General features: G+C 40.3%; 1 protein-coding gene across 2 annotated transcripts in view; it reads right to left on the bottom strand.

The window, feature by feature from the left end:
* The window catches only part of LOC148821754 (myc box-dependent-interacting protein 1-like), a 69395-nt gene extending 49962 nt beyond the window's left edge, over positions 1-19433 (bottom strand). Inside the window, exon 1 of one of the 2 annotated variants that reach the window (XM_088930145.1) lies at positions 19132-19433. In XM_088930145.1, the coding sequence (XP_088786271.1) occupies positions 19132-19212 (81 nt within the window). In that variant the 5' untranslated portion in view covers positions 19213-19433. The remainder of the gene's footprint in view (positions 1-19131) is intronic. The other variant, XM_088930147.1, reaches the window with a different exon arrangement.
* Between the last annotated feature and the right edge of the window lie 365 nt (positions 19434-19798).

Here is a 19798-nt window from a genome sequence, read left to right as displayed (position 1 = left end):
TGTACTGCTCACCTTTGGAGTTGAAGCTTCTCTGAATCATTTCTGCCTCTTACAAAATAAAGAGCTGAAAGCAAGACTGCAACTCTGGCTCTCTGTCTCTCTCTCGCTCTCTCCCGAGGTGTGTTTTGCTCAGACTGCAGCTTGACATTCAGACTTGTGGCCTTTCCAGCTTCCTCTGGGCTGCTCTGCTTCTCCTCCAGCTCTTCCATCAGCTTAGAGATTTTGGCTTCTAGATGACGGTCCTTCTCATCAGCAGTTCCCGACTTTCTCAAAACGCTGCTGGCCAGCTCATTAGCCAGTTTCTCCTCCTGAGCCTCAGTTTCCAGCTTCCTCTGGGCTGCTCTGCTTCTCCTCCAGCTCTTCCATCAGCTTAGAGATTTTGGCTTCTAGATGACGGTCCTTCTCATCAGCCAGTTCCTGACTTTCTCAAAACGCTGCTGGCCAGCTCATTAGCCAGTTTCTCCTCCTGAGCCTCAGCCTGCTTGCAGGTTCGCTCTGCTGCAGTCAGGTTCTCCTGCAATCGCATGAGCTCAGCCTCCAGGCTTTTGGTCGTCTTCTCATTCTCCTTGGTTGTAGTCAGCACTTCCTCCTTGGCAGTGCTGCCTTGTTCTAGATCCTTCTAGAAGTCCTTCATCGGAGCCTGAGGTTCATGCAGCTGCTTAAAAGCCTCTTCTCGGCCTCGGTTTACAGTTTCAGTGTGGTCCTCGACTTCCTTGAGATCTCTCTCCTGCTTCTTCTTTGCAGCAATCTCCAGGTCTCTCTGCTCCAGCTCATCCTCCAACTTGGTGTCCAGTTCACACACCTATTTGACCAGCTGTCTCTTTTCAGAGGTGGCCTGTCGGATATAGGCTTGAAGACCTCCACTTCTGCTTCTGCTCTGGTCACTCTGGTATGGAGCTCTCTCAGTCTCTTCACCAATCCAATCCTTGGTCAGTCCTTCTCCTCTGGTCAGTGATGCACACAGGGATTCTGTCTTCTGTCCCCTCCAACAGCAGGCATTCACTTCCCCCAGAATGACGCAGGAAACCACTGCTTCCTGCTTTTTAACAGTTACCTGACCAATTGACTTCCTGCAGCTGGTCCTGTGAATGTGAGCAGGAGCTCACTTCCCCCCCCCCCCAGAGAAGTCTGGGAAATGTAGTCCCTACAGGGCTATGCTCTCACTGAATGTTTTGCAGCTATTATTAATAGGAGCTCCACATTTTAACTCTGCCTCTAAATTATCCATTCCATTTGATCAAAGAAATTATACGGAGTTTCTCTTTGATTTATTTATTTAATAGTCTTTAATCAGAAACGCAACTGGACTGAACATTTGTACTGGTACAGATGACAAAATGGCTTCTATTTGGTCCTCTTTTGCTAAAAACAGTACAGACTGCCATTATGGAGGGTTCTTTTCAGAGGAATCATAATATTACTGTTATACCCCATTACTGACAAAAGATAAGTTACACAGTTTTGTCTTGCCCTCTCACTGATGTGTTCACACGCAAAGCTCTATGCTAATTCTTGCCAGTTTGCTTTAGGGCTAACAAGTCAGAGACGACCACTTTAACCTTTCGTCCTTTGCCTTGCCTTTGGAACATCAAAATTAAAAACTAATTTCCCACATGGATGCATGTAAACAAGAAAGATGCGATCTGGGTCCTCCTCTGACCAGTGAGCTCAACGTTCTAATTCAAAAAATACTTTTATTCTTGGATGTTTACACAGTTGTGCTACAAGTCATTTTTAACTACATGTTCTGTTTTTTTTTTTTAAATGTGGGGCTTTGGGCTAAATTCTGGACCTGGGGTGCTGTCTGTGTGGAGTTCGTATGTTCTCCCCATGTTTGCATTGTTTTCTTCCCACAGCCCAAAAGGCATTCTGGTAGGTTAACTGGCTTCTGGGAAAATTGGCCCATTCTAGGCAAATGATGGATGTGCTCAGCTCTTAACAGTGCAGGCAGCGCTATTAATTTGGACGTTTTTGATTTAACACGCTTCTGCACTATAGACTACTTTTTTTAAGATGATTTTCTGTCACCAACACTATTCTCCCCATGAACAATCAATCTAGTATAGTAAGTGGTCTCCATGCTATCTATCCTTATGCTCACCTACAGTATAAGGTTCTGCATGACTTGGTACCTCAGTACCTGTCTGAGCTACTATCGTCCTACTCCCCACCTCGCCACCTAATTCTGGTCTCCTATCTGTCCCCCAAGCCCGTCTACACTCTATGGGTGACAGGACCTTCTCCTGTTTAACCCCAACACGCTGGAACTCTCTGCCCAAGGATATCAGAGAGTCACTTTCCCTCAACTCCTTCAAATCCAGACTCAAAACCATCTTTAGAAGAGTCTTTACTTACCTGGTTCTGTCCTTTACCCCTCTGCTCCTGTTTTATTTAGTACCCCCATCTACTGTCTTCTCTCTTTGAATATTCTCATTGTGTACTTTTTGTTGCTTTGTAAAGCGTTTTGAAAAGCCACCTTTAAAGGAGCTATATAAAATAAACATTATTATTATCTTTATGTTCTCAAGGACTTAGGCCCGCAGAGGTGGAAATATAAGTTACATGTATATTTCAGATATATAGAATATATACTGCAGGAATATACAGGTAGTTGAATACATATTACAGAATGGTCAGTTATGAATCACAAAATTAATCAAAATCATACCTAAAGCATGTAATTACTATCCAAACTTCTATTTTTCTAAAAACATAAATCCATAGTCATTTCTTTCGAAGTTCAATGTATAAATGCACTAAAAAAACGCTATGCGTACACACACACATCTAAGCCAATATACTGTACTTCCCTTTTATTTTACTGGTCTTTATATTAGAATGTATGGTTAAGTGGAAAGCAGAGGGAAATACAGTATTTGTATTTTCTTTTACAGTTGTTTGCTTTTTATTCCCTTAAATTACGTAGAACTAAACAATCTATACAAAATGAGGATTTAATTTCACCCTGTACAATATATACATAATATGTATATTATTTTAGAAAAAATATTAAAAATGAAAATGTATACAGAGCAACCTGACTTATTCCTCCTCTCAAGGGAATGAACTTCAACAAATGACTTTTCTGTACATTTAATGGAATGGTTCTTCAATAAAATGTTAAGAACTCTAAAAAAGTGACCTTAGGGTTTCCTTTATGAATTCATAATGATGAATTCATTAGTCTATAAGAGAAAAAAAGACGTGTCATGAAACATATTAACTAAAAGGCATTAATTTGCAAAAAAAAAGCACATCTGTTGTCTGTCATCCTGAATAACAAAGCCTCCTAACAGTAGAGGTGAACAATCTCCGTGATGATGCATCTTTTTCACTTCTCCTGTGGTAGAAATTCAAGACGTGTCTGAAACCTGTTATGCAAATTCTTGCTGTTACTTTTTTCTATCCATAAGTGTGTCATTTAAATCATGAAAGAGACACCATTATTTGAAGACAGCTACTTAGGAAAACAAGTCCTAAGCAGTTCTTTAAGTTGTGAAGTGGGAAAGTTACCATTTTAGAATTGAGACACCTACTGTACTACTCATGAAACCAAATCTTATAAATAGCTGTTTTAGGAGACAGCGGCCTTTTTAAGTTTCAGTTCCTGGTCTCAGATGCAACCAGTCAGCCATAAGTGCCAGCACTGCTGACATCAGCTGTTAAATCCAAGTCTCACAGAGCTACATAGGAGGAAAAAATGTGTGTATCGGCTCTTCACTATCGCACCTTCACTGCTCAGGCTACACACAGACAAGGGTTCCTTCACTTTTCGTTCCCCAGTTCATTCAAAAGTAAAAGCTTAACAAGTAAACTGTTTCTGAAATAGAAAGTCAACAAAACACTTTGAAATGTAGTGAATGGAGGCCTCTATTTCACAGGCATCTTGATCCCGGTACAACAGTGGAAGATGAGACTGTAGGTCTCAGTTCAGCTACTCCGAATTGAAACAAAAAAATCCCAGCGAAGTGCAGAAAACTGGAAGACAGGGAATTGAAAAAGCATGATAAGAGGATAAGGCATGTCAGGATGAAGCCTCAGAGAACAAGGGGAACAGATGAATTATGGACACTGTGAAAAAGCGAAAGACTGGTTGGTTCTAACTCCAATCAATTAGAGTAGAACAGGATCCTTATCTGTAAGCTCCAGGAACAGCTTTCTTATTAGGTCAACAGTTGATTTCCTGCTGTCGTCACCACAGAACAACAGAAAAAAAATGGGTATGGAGAGATAATGAAGTCATTCAATCGGGCCTCTTTGATGGCAGCAGCATACAGATTTGTAGTCTTATAATTAGAACTGCAGTTGTTCCACTAAAATAATAATAATAAAACCTTGGATCAGTGTCTAAACCTTTCTTTGTGTTAGCCTAGGTGTTTTTCAGCAGTGGGTTGCTCTACCTCTGTTTCTAATCTTCTCTCTTTCCGGTCCAGGAGCAGCAGTGTGCAGCAAATAATACAGTAGATCTCTGTATTTCTTCGTGTTATGTGTTTTTGATATTTGAATTTCAAATGGCACACACACTCACACCAGTGCCACTTCTTTTCAGAATCCCATTGACCTACCGGTATGTCTCTGGACCATGGAAGGAAACCGGACCACCAGGCAAAACCCCATATGAGCCAGGGGGAGAACATACAGACTCCACACAGACAGCTCCCCAGGATTAAGCTCAGGGCTGCGAAGCAGCAATGCTAACCACTGCACTACAGTACCACCCTGTACCTAAAAATGTCACCCTAGAATATCTTTCAAACAGCTGATCCATTCAGGCTATAGTCTGAGACTAGAAATTTCTAGATACCAAAAATAACATGATACAAGATCCACAGAATACTTCAAAGTTCTTACATACTTATGCAACTAGATGTACAGTACATTGTGGAGCAACACAGCCCAAGGTCCAATTAACGCTCCTTAGAGCTAAATGTGTAGGACTTGGCCTTTTGCTGCTCATAAACGTTCTTTTAAAATATCACTTCAACAGGAATGTGCAACAGCTGCAGTGGAAACATGAGTCATCGTGTTGAGTTTTCCACAGAAAAGAGTGCTTATTCCATAGGCCTGGAGCTCGGTCAGTGCAAACATTATAAAGAAACAATTTTTTTTTCCCTCCAAAATTAAAAAAAAAGTATCTTTTTGCTCACTACAATTAGCCAGGTGTCACCTTCTTCCCAGCCCATCTACCATGTCCTCTCACTGGGTAATTATTTTGCTGTTCTGTAAAGCACTTTGAGAAGCCACTTTTAAAGGCACTTAACAAAAATTGCTTACTATATCTTTGCAGGTTTTGCCAACACTCAAACTCTCATTCACATAAAAGCGTTCATGGTTAACATTGTAGTTTTGAATTCATTTTTTACAATCGGATCACTTGCCACAGAAATGAGGCTACCCAAAGATCACTTCCCCCAGCACACATAATTCTAGCGTGTTTCTTTCAAGTTAAAGTATACACCACTGCAGTGGCAACAGAGCATGTCAGTTGTGGAGGACCCCTCATGTTAAGTGCGCAGAACTGCATTTCAGTGAAGCCCTTGAATCAAAATGCCACCACATTTTACTGAAGTTTACATTTTTTTTTACACAGTGTAAATCTGAATACAAGATTTCAACAGCGGTGGTTTTGGACACAGCACATTATGCAATGCCATTTGGAAAAACAAGTGAGCATGTGAACCACAAAAAAAAAAACTGTTTCCACTAACCACACATCACACCCAGATCGGACCTAAACTAATGAATTCCAGTACAGCCCTACTTTGGAAGGCCCTCGTTCATCCTGGTTAGGTGCTTTAATTCATAAAACACTTCCAGACAAACAGGAATTTCCAGGAAACATGTTTTACATCTGGGCTGGGAAAAGACCTCTCTGGTACTTTTCACGAGGATAGACTGCTCTTTGCTCACAGCCTAAAGCCTGGAGTTCTAGTCCACACGTGCATTTAATAAGGATTAGCAGGCCTTAGTCTCTTTCTCTGGGAGCTATTCTTAGGCAGGAGTCTCATGAAAAAGGGTGGGTATGCAGAGAAGGTTAGGGAATGATGGTACCAGAGATCTACTGAAAAACTGCAATAAGAGGGGTAGTGACCAGGAATTCAGGTGGTGGGAACATCAGGAGAGACAGTGAACAGAATGTCAGTCTCTCTACACTACCCTCCATCTGTTGTAAGGATTTGATCTTGGATCAGAACCACCTGCCTTTCTAGATATGATTACAATTTTAGCTTTAAGAAATCATGGGACAGAGTGTGGTCAGCTAAGCTGAAAATTAAAAAAAATATATATATTCGCATTGATTACTGCGACGGACTGGCATCCTGCCCAGGGTGTACCCTGCCTTGCACCCACGTCTTGCCAGGATAGGCTCCATGTCACTGAATTTGAAGAAGCAGATAGAAAAGTGGATGGATGTTATTGATCAGGGTGGCATGGTGACACAGTTAGCGTTGCTGCCTCTCGACACTGGAGCACTGGGTTCAATTCAGGTGCTCTGGTTTCAACCCACAGTCCACAAACATCCGGGTACATTAACTGGCTTCTGGGAAGGTTGGTGTGAGTGTACAGTAGCTAGTAGCCAGCTGACCTGAAGAGCTCACTCAACCCTGTCTTGGATGAGGGCAGTGTTTCCAGCAACTTGGCTGGGCAACTTGTTCCAAACTCCCACAACCCTTTGTGTAAAGAAGTGCCTACTTTTTAAATGCACTTCCGGAGAGTTCCCTCTTGAGCCCTCTGGTTCGAGTTTCACTGTTCATACCAAAGGCATTCGCTGGGTTAATCTTGTCAACGCCTTTTAAAACTCTGAATAACTGCATCATAACTATATCAAACACTCCCACAATGAGCATGTTATTTTTAGTAACCTGAACTTGTAACTTGGACAAATTGTGGAGCCTCAGAAAAAAATAGCTTCTTGATGTTTACTAAATCATTTATTAAAGACAAAGTGAAAAAGCAATTTCGGACACTTTACTGGATTATAACTGGATTATTTACTGGACTTTTTTTCATTTTAAAAAAATAGTACACTATACAGTACTTTATAGCATGGATTACAACATGATATATAATGTGATTATAATAAAGCTTATTATCCATTAATGTAGATTATGTTCTTGATACTTCTCCATGATTTTACTCTTAAGACAGCATTGTATCAGTAGTTCATTTTTGAAATGATTTGTGCACATTTTGAAGCTCCTTCTTCATCTCACTTCATGAAAAGATACACTTCATGAATGAATATCAAAGGAATAGAGTTTAAAAAGTTATTTAATATCAAGTAGACAGTTTTATGGGATCTTACAATTCATTTAACAACGTTTTTCATACCACATTATTTTTTTCAATTCCAGTAAAATACAAAATGTTTGTTCTGTGCACTTGAAAATGAAGGCTCTACCACTTTATTTACAGACTACTTTTTAATACATTGAAGAAATAGAAACTCAAATGAATTTTCAATGTCATATAAACAAATATCATAACAACCACTGTGTCCTACAGTGCCATTTGGGTTAGAAGCAACCCACTGCATGCACATCAGAAGAACAATTCTAGGGTTCCAGTGTAGACACTGAAAATGTGCAGCTGTAATTCATATTATGGCTCCCAACACTTCCTAATTTATGTGGTACTTGTCATCTCTAGATTTACTGTAACTAGTACTAAAATATTGTGAATCTGAGCAAGCAAAGACAGGATACAGACAGGATATCTGTCAGAAGAGACAAGCAACTACAAAATTATACATATACAGTATATATACTGTATGTTAATGAAAGAGTGAATCAAATGTTCACAGACAATACAGTTAACATAACTGTCGCAAAATGGAGTTCTCGCAGCAACCACAATGACTGCCTTACATCCCTTTTGTCAGCAAAATTCAAACCATCGCCGTCTTTGAAACAATAGAACAGACTGCCATGAAATTCTGCAGGTTTCGCCACGCTCAAACCTGCTTCAGATCTGCATTTGTAGCTCACCGAAGACTGAAGAGACACTTTTCAAACCCACACAAGATTACCACCTTATCGGCAAAACGTGCCCTAGGATGGTAGCAGTTCTTTCAAAACACTGGCCAATCAGTCCCCAGCTCAGTTGATATAATTGCACTGACAATCCAGTAACAAACACAAAAAAAACACTACTACAGGTATGTTGTTTTGTTGACAAGCCCCAACAACAGGCTACTGCTAGGCAAAATCTGCTTGTGCAATAAGGCCAAACTCCGATCCACATTGTGATCACAACACAAATTAAACCCTTCCTTCCTTCTTTTTCAGAAAGGCTTTTTCTTAACTATGTTTCTTAACCGTTTTCATCTGTATATTCATTGTGTATTTGTCATGTCATGTGGTTGTACTGCAAAGTGCTTTAAGAAGCCACTTTTAAAAGGTGCTATATAAAACTAAAGTTCGTTATTACTATTAATATTATTGAATATCTGACCTATAATAGATTATATGGCGGTAGAATATTACATACAATATGGATGGTTTCTGTGTAAACCAAGGAGCAGTGTTGCTCCTGCCTGTGTTGTGTTGTCCCTGCCTTTCAAATTATTGCATAAATTAAATTTAAACTTTGCAGGTTTCATCAACACTTAAACACACTTCGCACTTGCTCCCCAGACTTGCCGCAACACTTTTTATGCCCCTATGGGCTGCAGCATAGAACGAATAGTTGCTGTATCACCCTGCAACTCACAGCTGGCAACCCACTGAAGCTCAGCAGGTGTGAGCCTGGCTAGTACCTGGATGGGAGACCTCCTGGGAAAAACTAAGGTTGCTGCTGGAAGAGGTGTTAGTAGGAAGAGAAGGGAGTCCTGTATTTTCTGCATTTCTTTATAATGGACTTTACTGTGCTTTGGGGGATATGCAATGCCTTGAAAAGTTTTTCTCTTCCCGTGATTGGTGCTTTTCAATAACCCTGTCCCAGATTTACCTTGAACGTTTCTTAGTCTTCATGATGTAGTTTTGGATGGGAGCTGTACTCCAATCCACCAATTCTGCATCTTCTTGGGGCGGAGCGGGGGCTCTGTGGCTCAGGATCTACGCCTGTGGCTGGAAGGTTGCCAGTTCAAATCCCGCAGACAGCAGAGGAATCCTACTCTGTTGGGCCCCTGAGCAAGGCCCTTAACCCCAACTGCTCCAGGAGCACCATATAAATGGCTGACCCTGTGCTCTGACCCCAAGCTTCTCTCTCTCTCTCTCCCTGTCTAATCCATCTATCCATTTTCTAACAGTTTTGCCCAGGAAACCTGAAACCTATCCCAGCAAGCAACTGGCGCACGGCAGGGTACACATTAGACAGGAAGCCTGTCCATTGTAGGGCAGATACAAACATGCACACACTCACACCAGGGCCAGTTTTACCAGAAGCCAGTTAACCTAGCAGTATGTTTCCTGCGAAGACAAAGAGACCACACCGAGAGTGACCCAGGAACTGAACCCAGGAGCTCAGTGCTGTGAGGCCACAACTCTTAACCACTGAATCCTACTCCATTGAGTCCCTGAGCAAGGCCCTTAACCCCAACTGCTCCAGGGGCGCTGTGTAAATGGCTGACCCTGCGCTCTGACCCCAAGCTTCTCTCTCCCTGTCTGCGTGTCTCATGGAGAGTAAGCTGGGGTATGCGAAAAGATTAATTCCTAATGCAAGAAATTGTATAGGGCTAATAAAGTGATGTTCTAAAGACTTTTGTTTGCACAAGAGCCTATTTTGGTGTGTCATAGTAAAAGGGGGTGAATACTGTAACGCATACGGCCGTCAATGAGCGTGTAAGAGCCGGCTTACCAGAGCGGTGACGTCACCGCCCTTCCCTGTAATAGCAGGGCCCACAGCCGCTGGGCTGGGGGGAGATCTCTCTTTAGCTCACCAGGCTGGGTCCCTGTTGAGTGATGCCGGAGGCCCAGGTTCGCGTCCCCGACAGTGGGGGGCCGACCTGTGTAGGCAGCAGGCGAGGGCGCCCACCCGAACCCCGTACCGTTACAATCACTGTCTTATACTGTATTTCTAGTCAATTTCGGAGGATTTTGTCGGATTTTGTTTTCACTTTATAGAGTGTCAATCAATGGCAAAAACTCCAAGTGAAATACATTATGATTCCTTACTGAAACCCAATCAAATGTCCGGGGGGAGGGGAACTTTTGATAGTCACTGCAGAAGGAGAAGGAGAAATTTTTAACAAATTTCTGTTGTGCCTATAGGTTGAGTTGACATTTCAGTCTGCCACTTAACATTTATCATAGTGGCTTTGCTGCCGATAGGATAATTCTGTGTGTAGACTACTTTTTGGTAACCGTGAGGAGAAACCACGACTGGGCACTTTCACCTACTGTAGCGTGTCCTTGTAGCGAAGATGACTCACTTCTATCGTACTCACACAAACAGAAACAAGCAGTTGAGCCCAGGCCTCACATACAGAGCAGACACAGGAGGAGTGCTGCAATGCAGTACCACAAGCTCAGTGAAACTATTAAACAGGCCGAACCCCTTCAAAAAAATTAAACTGAATTCCGGGGCTTCTTTATTAAAACAGGTGGAGGAAAATCTTAAAAAAAGGACACGTTTCCTACCAAAAAAGCAATGTCAGGGATGCGAACAAACAATAAGTTGAACAACAAATTAAAAATATATTTTCCATTTTGTTTCTACATACAATTCATTGTTTGAATACTTCAGTACTTTGAATCACACTTCGTTCCACACTATAAAACCTACACAGCAAAAGTATTAAAAAAAGGTTATCGTGTTAGCTTTTTGTTCTGAGCAAGCAAAACATTTCATAACAGCAATCTCCAACTCCAACTTACTGTAGCTGCTTACTGAAGACGATAACCAAAAGCATGAAACTAGACTATACTTAAAGATCATTCTCCATCCCTGCAGCAGAACACGTGCTTATATAATCCCATATGTTAATATTAATGCCTTTTGACCTAAAAAACAACCATTATCAAAAAGATGCTGGTAAGGGCTGCAGTAAGCATGCAACACCTAGAAGAGGACGTCAGATCTCTGCAGAGCACAGACACAACAGGATGTTGTAGACACGCCAATTACCTCAACTAGCATGTGTCTGAAGGCGAGAAGAAACCTGTGCATTCAGCAAAAAAACTCTGTGCAAACACAGGGAGAACGTGCAAAATCCACAAGGTGTCCCTACATAGGCCCAGACTCGGGATCTAACAGCTGTAAGGCTAATTAACTGCTAAATAACACTTCTTCATACTGGCCTGTGAGGCAGTGATAGAAAGAGGACACCATGATCATACCAGTTCAGACTAATCCGGTACCAACAATCAGCACACCTGCTTCACACATGTATTTACCAGTGGGATCACATAGCAGCCCCTGAGCAAACTCACAAAGAGGACTTTAGCAAATACCTCTGCAAAATGTTTTAACACATTTAGCCATAGAATATTATGCTGCAGGATAACAGGCACATTTACCTTTGTTCCCAAGTCACAATAAGTGAAGGTGATGGTGTGTATTTAAGAGGGATCACTGCAAAAGTGTTTCATCCACACAGAAATGAAGACTTTTATGACTTTTTAAAATAGGGGCAAAACCTACAACTGGCTTCTCACCGAGCATTCTCACCTTGTTGCATAGTGAATAAACAATATGGTGAAAAGCCAAAACCTCTCGAAGCTGCCAAAGACATTCACCAACCTTTTCATGAAACTGATGATTCGATAACATTGCAGACAATGTCTTAATCTAATATCTACTAAACTACAATTTAAATTCCCCCGATACCAGATTAATTCCAGTTCTGATGGACTGCCGAAAGATCCTATCCGGTTTTCGATTCATCTGTCCATCCATTTTATTACCGCTTCTTCAAATTTAGGGTCAAGGCGGTATTCCAATAATAATTTCTCTGAGAACAGTGGAAAATACAATCACTGGGTCCAGGAGATTTGGAGATTTTTTAGACACTGTTATCCCTTGCAATATTTCGCCCTCCATTATGAACAACAGCGAGCAAGTATTTCCTTAAGGCAGTGTTATTATCCCTACTTAATCTCTTGTCACAGTCTACATGTACTCATATTTCTTCAACACTTCACCCATTTCCCATGTATATGATAATAATATGTACCACCGAGAACAAAGAATGTATATTTCTGGCATTATGGGGCATTTGTGACTGCAGCTGCTCAGACTAAGTGAAGCCAAGACAAAAAGGATATTTCCCCCTGCTCATAAATGTCACTCGGTACACAACAGGCGATTACCAGCTGTGTTACTACAGTATTTTTTAAATAAAACCCATTATTTTTCCTCAAGTCTTATTCCATTCACTGAGTGTGCCCAACATCACCAAAAAAAAAAAAGCTTACAACTGTCGTTCCAATTCCTGAATAAAAAGTAAGCAGGGCTTTTTTAAAGCTTTTTTTTATTTTTTGTATCAAATAGATGTAGATTTAACAGGGTCTCTGTGTTTTTACTGTATACAGTGAATATATTGTATTCATTTTATAGTATGTATTGTATAGTCTCATCACTTTAGGGGGAAACACGCAGCATAAAACTGTAGACATAAGACAAACATCCACCTTATTTAAGAATTAATTTGATAGAGTACATTATCCGTGTACATGAACAGCAGTTTAAAAGCATGTGTAGCAGGAAGGCTAGGAACATGCTTAGAATTAAGAAAGAGATTTAAAATGATTATCGTTAGGTGCCTTGAACTGAAAATAAAACCCCGAAACTGCTTTTCAGTCGACTCCTCTAACCCACTTTTCTTCCCTCACTCTCCAGCACCACCATAAATTGGGCTCTTTCCTGTGATCCACATTAGGGCTGGGCGATATGGCCAAAAACATTATCACGATAAAAATTTTCATATCAGTCGATATCGATAATTATCACGATAAATGTCAAATCATTATTTCTTTCAAGTTGAAAGGCAGATTTTTTCTCCTGAGTGAAAGTTGAAGAAACCAGACAGTTAATTGGAAAATTAAACAACTCTTTATTTTAAGAACACGACAAACACTTGCCAAACAGCAGAAACATTAAACAAATCTGAGGTAAAGAGTATTCAAGTCTTTTTTTATGTCAAAATACGCATGAGTAAAATTGACAAAAAAAATATCTTAATAGAAAAATTAAATACTGCAGTGTGATAAAACACACATGGAAGATGGCTCAGACTGCAAAGTTTAAAGTGCTCTGTTTTACGTCTGATCGCAAAAAGCCAAAATATCTCCAAATTACCGAAGTTGAATGACCTTTTCTGTCGACGATGTCATCGTCCTTCGAGCTGGTCGTTGGCAGCTTCAGTGTCGCTCATTCCTCCACTCTAACTACAGTCCTGTCAGCCACCACCGTGTGGGTCAACACCACCACGTTAGCTGCCCGGTCTGCAACACGCACGCGCACTCGCGCAGTATTTTGTGCGCATGCAGCATAAACATATATATCGAACATTTATCGAACTTTTGTTAAAATTATATTGAGGAAAATTATATCGCGATAATTATCGTTATCGAATTATCGCCCAGCACTAATCCACAGAGATGATTCTGCGTCTGAAAGTCCAGGAAGGAGGCACACCTGGACACCTGGAGCCCAGCTGGAAGTCATCCATCATAAATCCACTGACAAGCCCAGAGTCCAGCAGCAAGCCAGATGGAGATGTCCACTACACCTGAACACGTCACACCGAATCGCCACCTGCGACTGGTGTGACTCGAAAGTTAAATGAGCAGAGATGCTTTCCGCAGCCCTGGCAGCTTAAACACAGTGGCAAACACATTTAGCTGGAAGCAACCGTCAGGCCCAGAGGTCTACAGTATGTAAATCTGCCTATAACTTCCTCGGCCACAAGTTTTGTGACGAGCTCTCAATTGTCATTTCCCTCAATCGCCACATGAATACAGCTGGACCTTTGTCAACCTCACTGAATATCAACCAATATATCCAGAATACAGAAAATGCCAATCAGAATACTTAATTCATTCCCAGGGGTGCACTTTAAGCAGCATACAACATATAACACAAGACCAAAAAAGCAGACCTCAAGTTACGTTTCTCCCCATGCAAACACACCAGAGATGATTTCCCCAGAAGTCAATTAACCTATCAGGCAGTATGAGCAATGTTGCCTCGAAACCCAATCCCTGGGATGCTGTATGCATGTTTTGTATCAAAGAATAGCAATGAAAATCCCATTAAATACATTCCAGATTGCAATGCAATAACATGTGAAAAGACCAAGGGGGTGAGTAGTTTTGATATAACCTGAGGAGCACATGCAAACTCCACACAGACAGCACCCCAGGAATTGAACCCAGGGTCCCAGCGCTGTGGGGTACCAATGCCCACCACTGTCCCAGACAAGCTCCTTCACCTTTATTTCACTTAAAAGTTAAACGTACGAAGTGCAATCAATCAATACCTGGACATTTTAAAAATGCTACCAATCAAATTTCATGGGGAACAAAGTCCTGCACATAGTGACTGTGCCATATTAACAGAAGTTAAACACTATGGAATAAAGATTAGTTCACTATCTAAACCGTCCTCTTATTAGAATTCCATTTTATATCCCAAGTTGCGCAAGTACAGTACTTCCAAGGTTAGCTATATTTGCGTTAATGCTGTTGGAAAAAAAAAGGTGTCTGTCTTTAACGACACCTCCACATTAATATCAAAGATAGACATTGGAAATTAGTAGAATTAGTGTGACTGAATAGAGACTCAGGATATACTGCATTTTATATAAGGAAACTCATCAATTTCCAAATTACCATACACCTGTAACTGTAGCTCTTTCTACAACTTCTTGTGTAATTAAAGAAGATAATGAGCTGAAATAACATCAGAAAGGCATGACTCAAAAGAGGAACTAGACAGTGGTTGTCAGCATTTTGTAAGATTAACATATAATTAAATATAGCATTTTTCTTTTCCTTTCAACGGGCTGCAGGGAGGATTATACTTAGACGTATAATTTAAAATGTTCAGTGCATATCATTTAAAAAAAGCTTGTGAAACACTGTATGGAGTTGTCTGCTGTAACTAAATTAATTTAGAGCTACTATGCCGTGCACCACAAACATCAGTGTTCATCTGGGGCCAAAAAAGACCTCAATTTATTAAACAGATATACTGTATTCATGATAATAACAGAAAAAGAAACAAAATAAAGTCCGACTGTGCGAAATTTGTTAAATATTCCGTCTCAATTTTAAGCATTTGCATTTATTTTTGTTTCAATATCCACCACTTATCAGTTTACTAAATGTGTAAGATAACCTGCTTGTAACAGTGACAAGAAAGTAAAACAAATATCTATAGAATTTAAATTTGGACTTGCAATTTATCAAAAGGCATTCTAGACATATCCACCCACATCCATTTTCTAACTACTTCATCCAATACAGAGTCGTCAGGGAGCCAGAGCCTATCCCAGCAAGCAAAGGGCTCAAGGTTGGATATGCCCTGGGCAGGACACCAGTTCAACGCAGTTCACGCACACACACTAGGGCCAGTTTTCCTAGAATCCACATTATTTAACCTACCAGCATGTTTTTGTACTGTGGGAGGCAACAGGAGCACCTGGAGGAAACCCACATAAACAAGGGGAGAACATACAAACTCCATGCAGATAACACCTCCAGGTCCAGAATTCAGCCTACAGCCACGGTACTACGAGACAGCAATGCTAACCACTGCACCACCAATATTTTACAACCTTTTCAATAACTGCGGTCCTACATGACAAAATGTCAGGATCAAAAATCATCACATTGCAGGATAAACTTCAGACTGCTTCATTCAAGAATTGTCTTGCTAGTTACCTCCATACCCGGCTGGTATCATCCTGGGGAAAACCCAATGATCCTACTATATAATGATGTTTTATTCTTCAGTTACAGTTTGCAGAACTGCGTTCATGTGTTAACCAATAAAGTTGGTCAATCACACTTATTCATTCTGTAATATGAACTTTCTGGTTGTGATTGAACCGATAAGTGAGCTATTTCAACATCGGAAGGTACAGTATCATCCTAGAAACCTCCTAATACATAATTATAATGTTCCTGCTCAACAAAGAAGGAAGCTAGAGTGACATTATCCTTTTAATTAACCAGTAATCTGATTGATTTTAAACTTGGAAAACATAAGCAATAACCATACAATTTATGTCTTCACAAGGGCATCACTGAATATCAGAAATGATACTACTAATTTAAAACTTCCTGTGTTTAAACCTTGGGCTATTAGCCAATTAAACGTTACCATAGTATTTATCATAATGGTGTTAGTAAAATTAAATTACTGTGAAAAGCTATTCCCAGAAATGGAAGTAGCATACTTTGTCAGGCTTCTCCACATACAATGGAATTCAAATGATCAATACCTACGCTCACACCTTAGAAATGGCTGTATTAAAATTAGTCCAGATTTGCTGTAAAAGTCAAACTGCTGATGACGATCTGTTTAGCCAATTAGCTCCAGGCATCAAAGGTATAATTCTGTCGTTAATGTAATTCAAACATAGAAAAAGGAGTTCAGGATTTTTTATCATTCATAACTGCGACAATTAAACTGACAAATTACCGCATGTCTGTTAATTACTAAAAGCAAAATTACTTCCACAAGTCTTTATTTCCCTTTTGTGGTTACTGTTTAATCAAAACATTGTGGCCTTTCAAAAAACAGAACACGTTTCACCCATGATCAACATTTTTTAAACAGATTCAGGTACTGTATGTTTACACATGTACGTTATAGCAATATTTGTATTTTCATTTTTTGCCTAATATCAGTGTAGCTATGGTAATATTACTGCAGGTATACACACTGCAACTTTATACCACAATACTGCAGTTATTTTTTGTAAGATCTCAATTATTGTCTTTGGCGCTAAGCAAACAATGAATTTGAAATCTGGTTACAGACTTCTGCTTTCTACTAGAGCAAATTAATATTTTTTACAATTCATATGACTTCTTGCTCTTAAAACATACCATACATTAAACGTAGACTATTCCTAATAATATTAAATAACTTTCTTTATAGGTAAGCATTCCTACAGTACTTATTAGCACTCAGTGACATTCATACTGTTATAGTAGGGATAGAAATAAGTCTTAAACATTCTTCCTTTTTAAATAACATCCATTCCACATTGCTTTACCATAGAATTTAATAACGCAGGAACTTTCTCGGGAGATAACAGACTAACTGCAGTTCTGGTTCTTCTTCAGTCTTCATAAACATGAACGTTAAGATAATGTGCTCTGTTTAGAAAAACAGAAACAAAACAAGGACATTTTGCCAAAATATTCAAAACCTAAAAAGCGGTTTGAGGTGAAAACAGGTCCAAACCACGTCTGCTCGGAGACACAAAAGCTAAGACTGGCCATACGTTTACAGCGGATTCAGGGCTGGCAAAGGGCACTTCTTTAAATGGGAAAATGTGTATTGCTTGAAAGAAGCTCTCAAGGTGGGTGGCACAGTGGTTAGCATTGCTGCCTCACAGTGCTGGGGTCTTTAATTAGGTTTTAATTCAGGACCGGGGGTGCTGTCTGTGTGGAGTTTGTATGTTCTCCCTGTGTTCGCATTGGTTTTCTCCCATAGTCCAAAAACATACTGGTACTGTACGTTAAGTGGGTTCTGGGAAAATTGGCCCTCGTGTGTGTGTGTGTGTGTGTGTGTGTGTGTGTGTGTGTGAGTGAACTGGTCAGAAAGTGGATGTTAAGTGAATCTGTCAAGGTACGTGTTCAAAGCCAGTGTTCAGCCTGAAGCGTGAAGAAGGCCAACAACAATCTCGGGAAAAATCATATTTTTGTAGTTTCCAAAGGAGAACCATTTGAAGTTGCCTTAGCCCTTATTTAAATATCGATACGTATTCCTCGTGCATGTTGTGTTCAGTTGCAGTTTTAGGCAAAGCACTCCTACATTACAAAAAAAAATGTTGGTAAATATTAAAATGAAGGGATGAGGTTTATTTTTCTCGCGGTATTCTAATAACCACCCCCCTCCCAGGTTTGAAAACGTTAAAACAATAGAAAAAAATAATTATAAATAAATAATAAATCTAGACTAAACATAAAATACTGCAATGTATTCTAAAAGTGATCTACAGCACAAACAAAAATCTGTTTTTGGTAATATTGGCTGTATTTGGGTTAGCGAGCAATGTTGGGTTCCGTGGAGGGAATGTATAGAAAACTGAGTTTCAAAATAGCCGCATATCTTCGCTGCGTGTGCCCGAAACCCTTCATATAAGATGGGAGTCCTCATTGGAAAGGGTACTTCTCAGGCGATAAAAAAAAAATGCCGCCTGAGGGATCAAGAAACGATGCCTGGCGCTCACATCATTGCGTAACACAGGGACAGAAGCGTGGACTTCTCTGACTGCCGTCATCTCCGCCTTGCTCCAGTGGAGCACATCGGCAAAAACTGATAAAAAAAATACTGTTAATCGTTTATATTGAGTAAGTGGGGGTGGGTAATCTGTACAGAAGACATATAATATAGTCGGGTCCTTCAGAACAATTTACCTGCTTACAAAGCTTTCCTGAGAGCGGCGCAAAAATAAAAACGTTACAATGTCGGCAGCCACGATACAGAATTATATTTAGATAGACCAGAACCAAGTACAAAAAGAGATGATCGCCAGGACAATTATACAGTAGCTTAAAAGCACGAATCGGGTTTCCCGTGAGACTGTCGTATCTGCAGAATTGCAAGGCAAAGGAAAAAGTGGCATAAACATCGACATCCTGAAAATGCAGCAGTGCATTTGATGCTTAGAAACGTAGCGGCTCATCATTGGGTCGAATACATGTTTATTACAGAAATGGTATAATTCGACAGGGGAACCCACCCTCAACATTTTATGCCTCAAAACTAGACAAAGATAGATCAAGGCTTAAAATTACTTCTGGCTAGATATGCTATTTTTAGCAGCTCTGTGTAGAGTCACCATTCCTGCAGTAACTCCTAGCCAGCTGTCACTATTATGTCTTTGCTATATACCATATGCGCCGCTTCAGCGACGAGGACTGGGATGAATCCCATCGATTTGGCGCTGTGACATTTACCGAGAATGAAATGATACAGTCTAAAACCCAAAGGCAGCGCTCGCCTCACCTTTTCCTGAGCTCTCGTTAATTTCTTCTGCACGTTGCTGGCTAGTTTACCAGCGGTGACTCCTTTCCCCATCTCAGCCATCTTGTCTTCTTGTCTTATGATAAGTACTCGAATAAGAATGTGTGGTCCAAAAAAATAAATAAACCTAGAGAAACAATGGACTAACCCCGTTAAAGGGACAGAGGAAGAGTACCGTATGTGCAACGGGTAGATCTTTAAAGGGGCAGAACGGTGTCCTAAAGCGTATTAGCTCAGCCTCTTAAAGGCACACGACTGTTTTCTAATTCAACGCCTTAAAGAATAGCAGTAAAAATCAAACTTGGCTTATATGAGAAAAAAAATTAAAGTATCCCTTTTCGTCTTTCTATAAGCGATTCTACTTTAAAAATATATATATTTATGACTACATAGGTATTTTTGTGTGAAAAACCCTAGAAGTAGAAATCAATACGATCTAGCAGCATAACCAATAGGATATCGGGGCTATTTTTCACCAAGACAATCCGGTTAGCACAGCCTCTTAAAGCGGCAGCTCCACCTTTCACTATAAAGCGTGCAATATGTATTTTTTTTAATTGGAGATGTACTGTATGAGCGGACAGACCCTGAACTTCTTGATTTTGAGTGTGGAGCTGTTCTCATTAGGTTAGGACCAGGCTTTTTGAGC

The sequence above is a fragment of the Atractosteus spatula genome, chromosome 13 (assembly GCF_055471065.1).
Source record: "Atractosteus spatula isolate fAtrSpa1 chromosome 13, fAtrSpa1.hap1, whole genome shotgun sequence".
NCBI classification, from domain to species: domain Eukaryota; kingdom Metazoa; phylum Chordata; class Actinopteri; order Semionotiformes; family Lepisosteidae; genus Atractosteus; species Atractosteus spatula.
The sequence above is the reverse complement of the archived record's forward strand: the minus strand, read 5'-3'. Positions and strand labels throughout refer to the sequence as shown.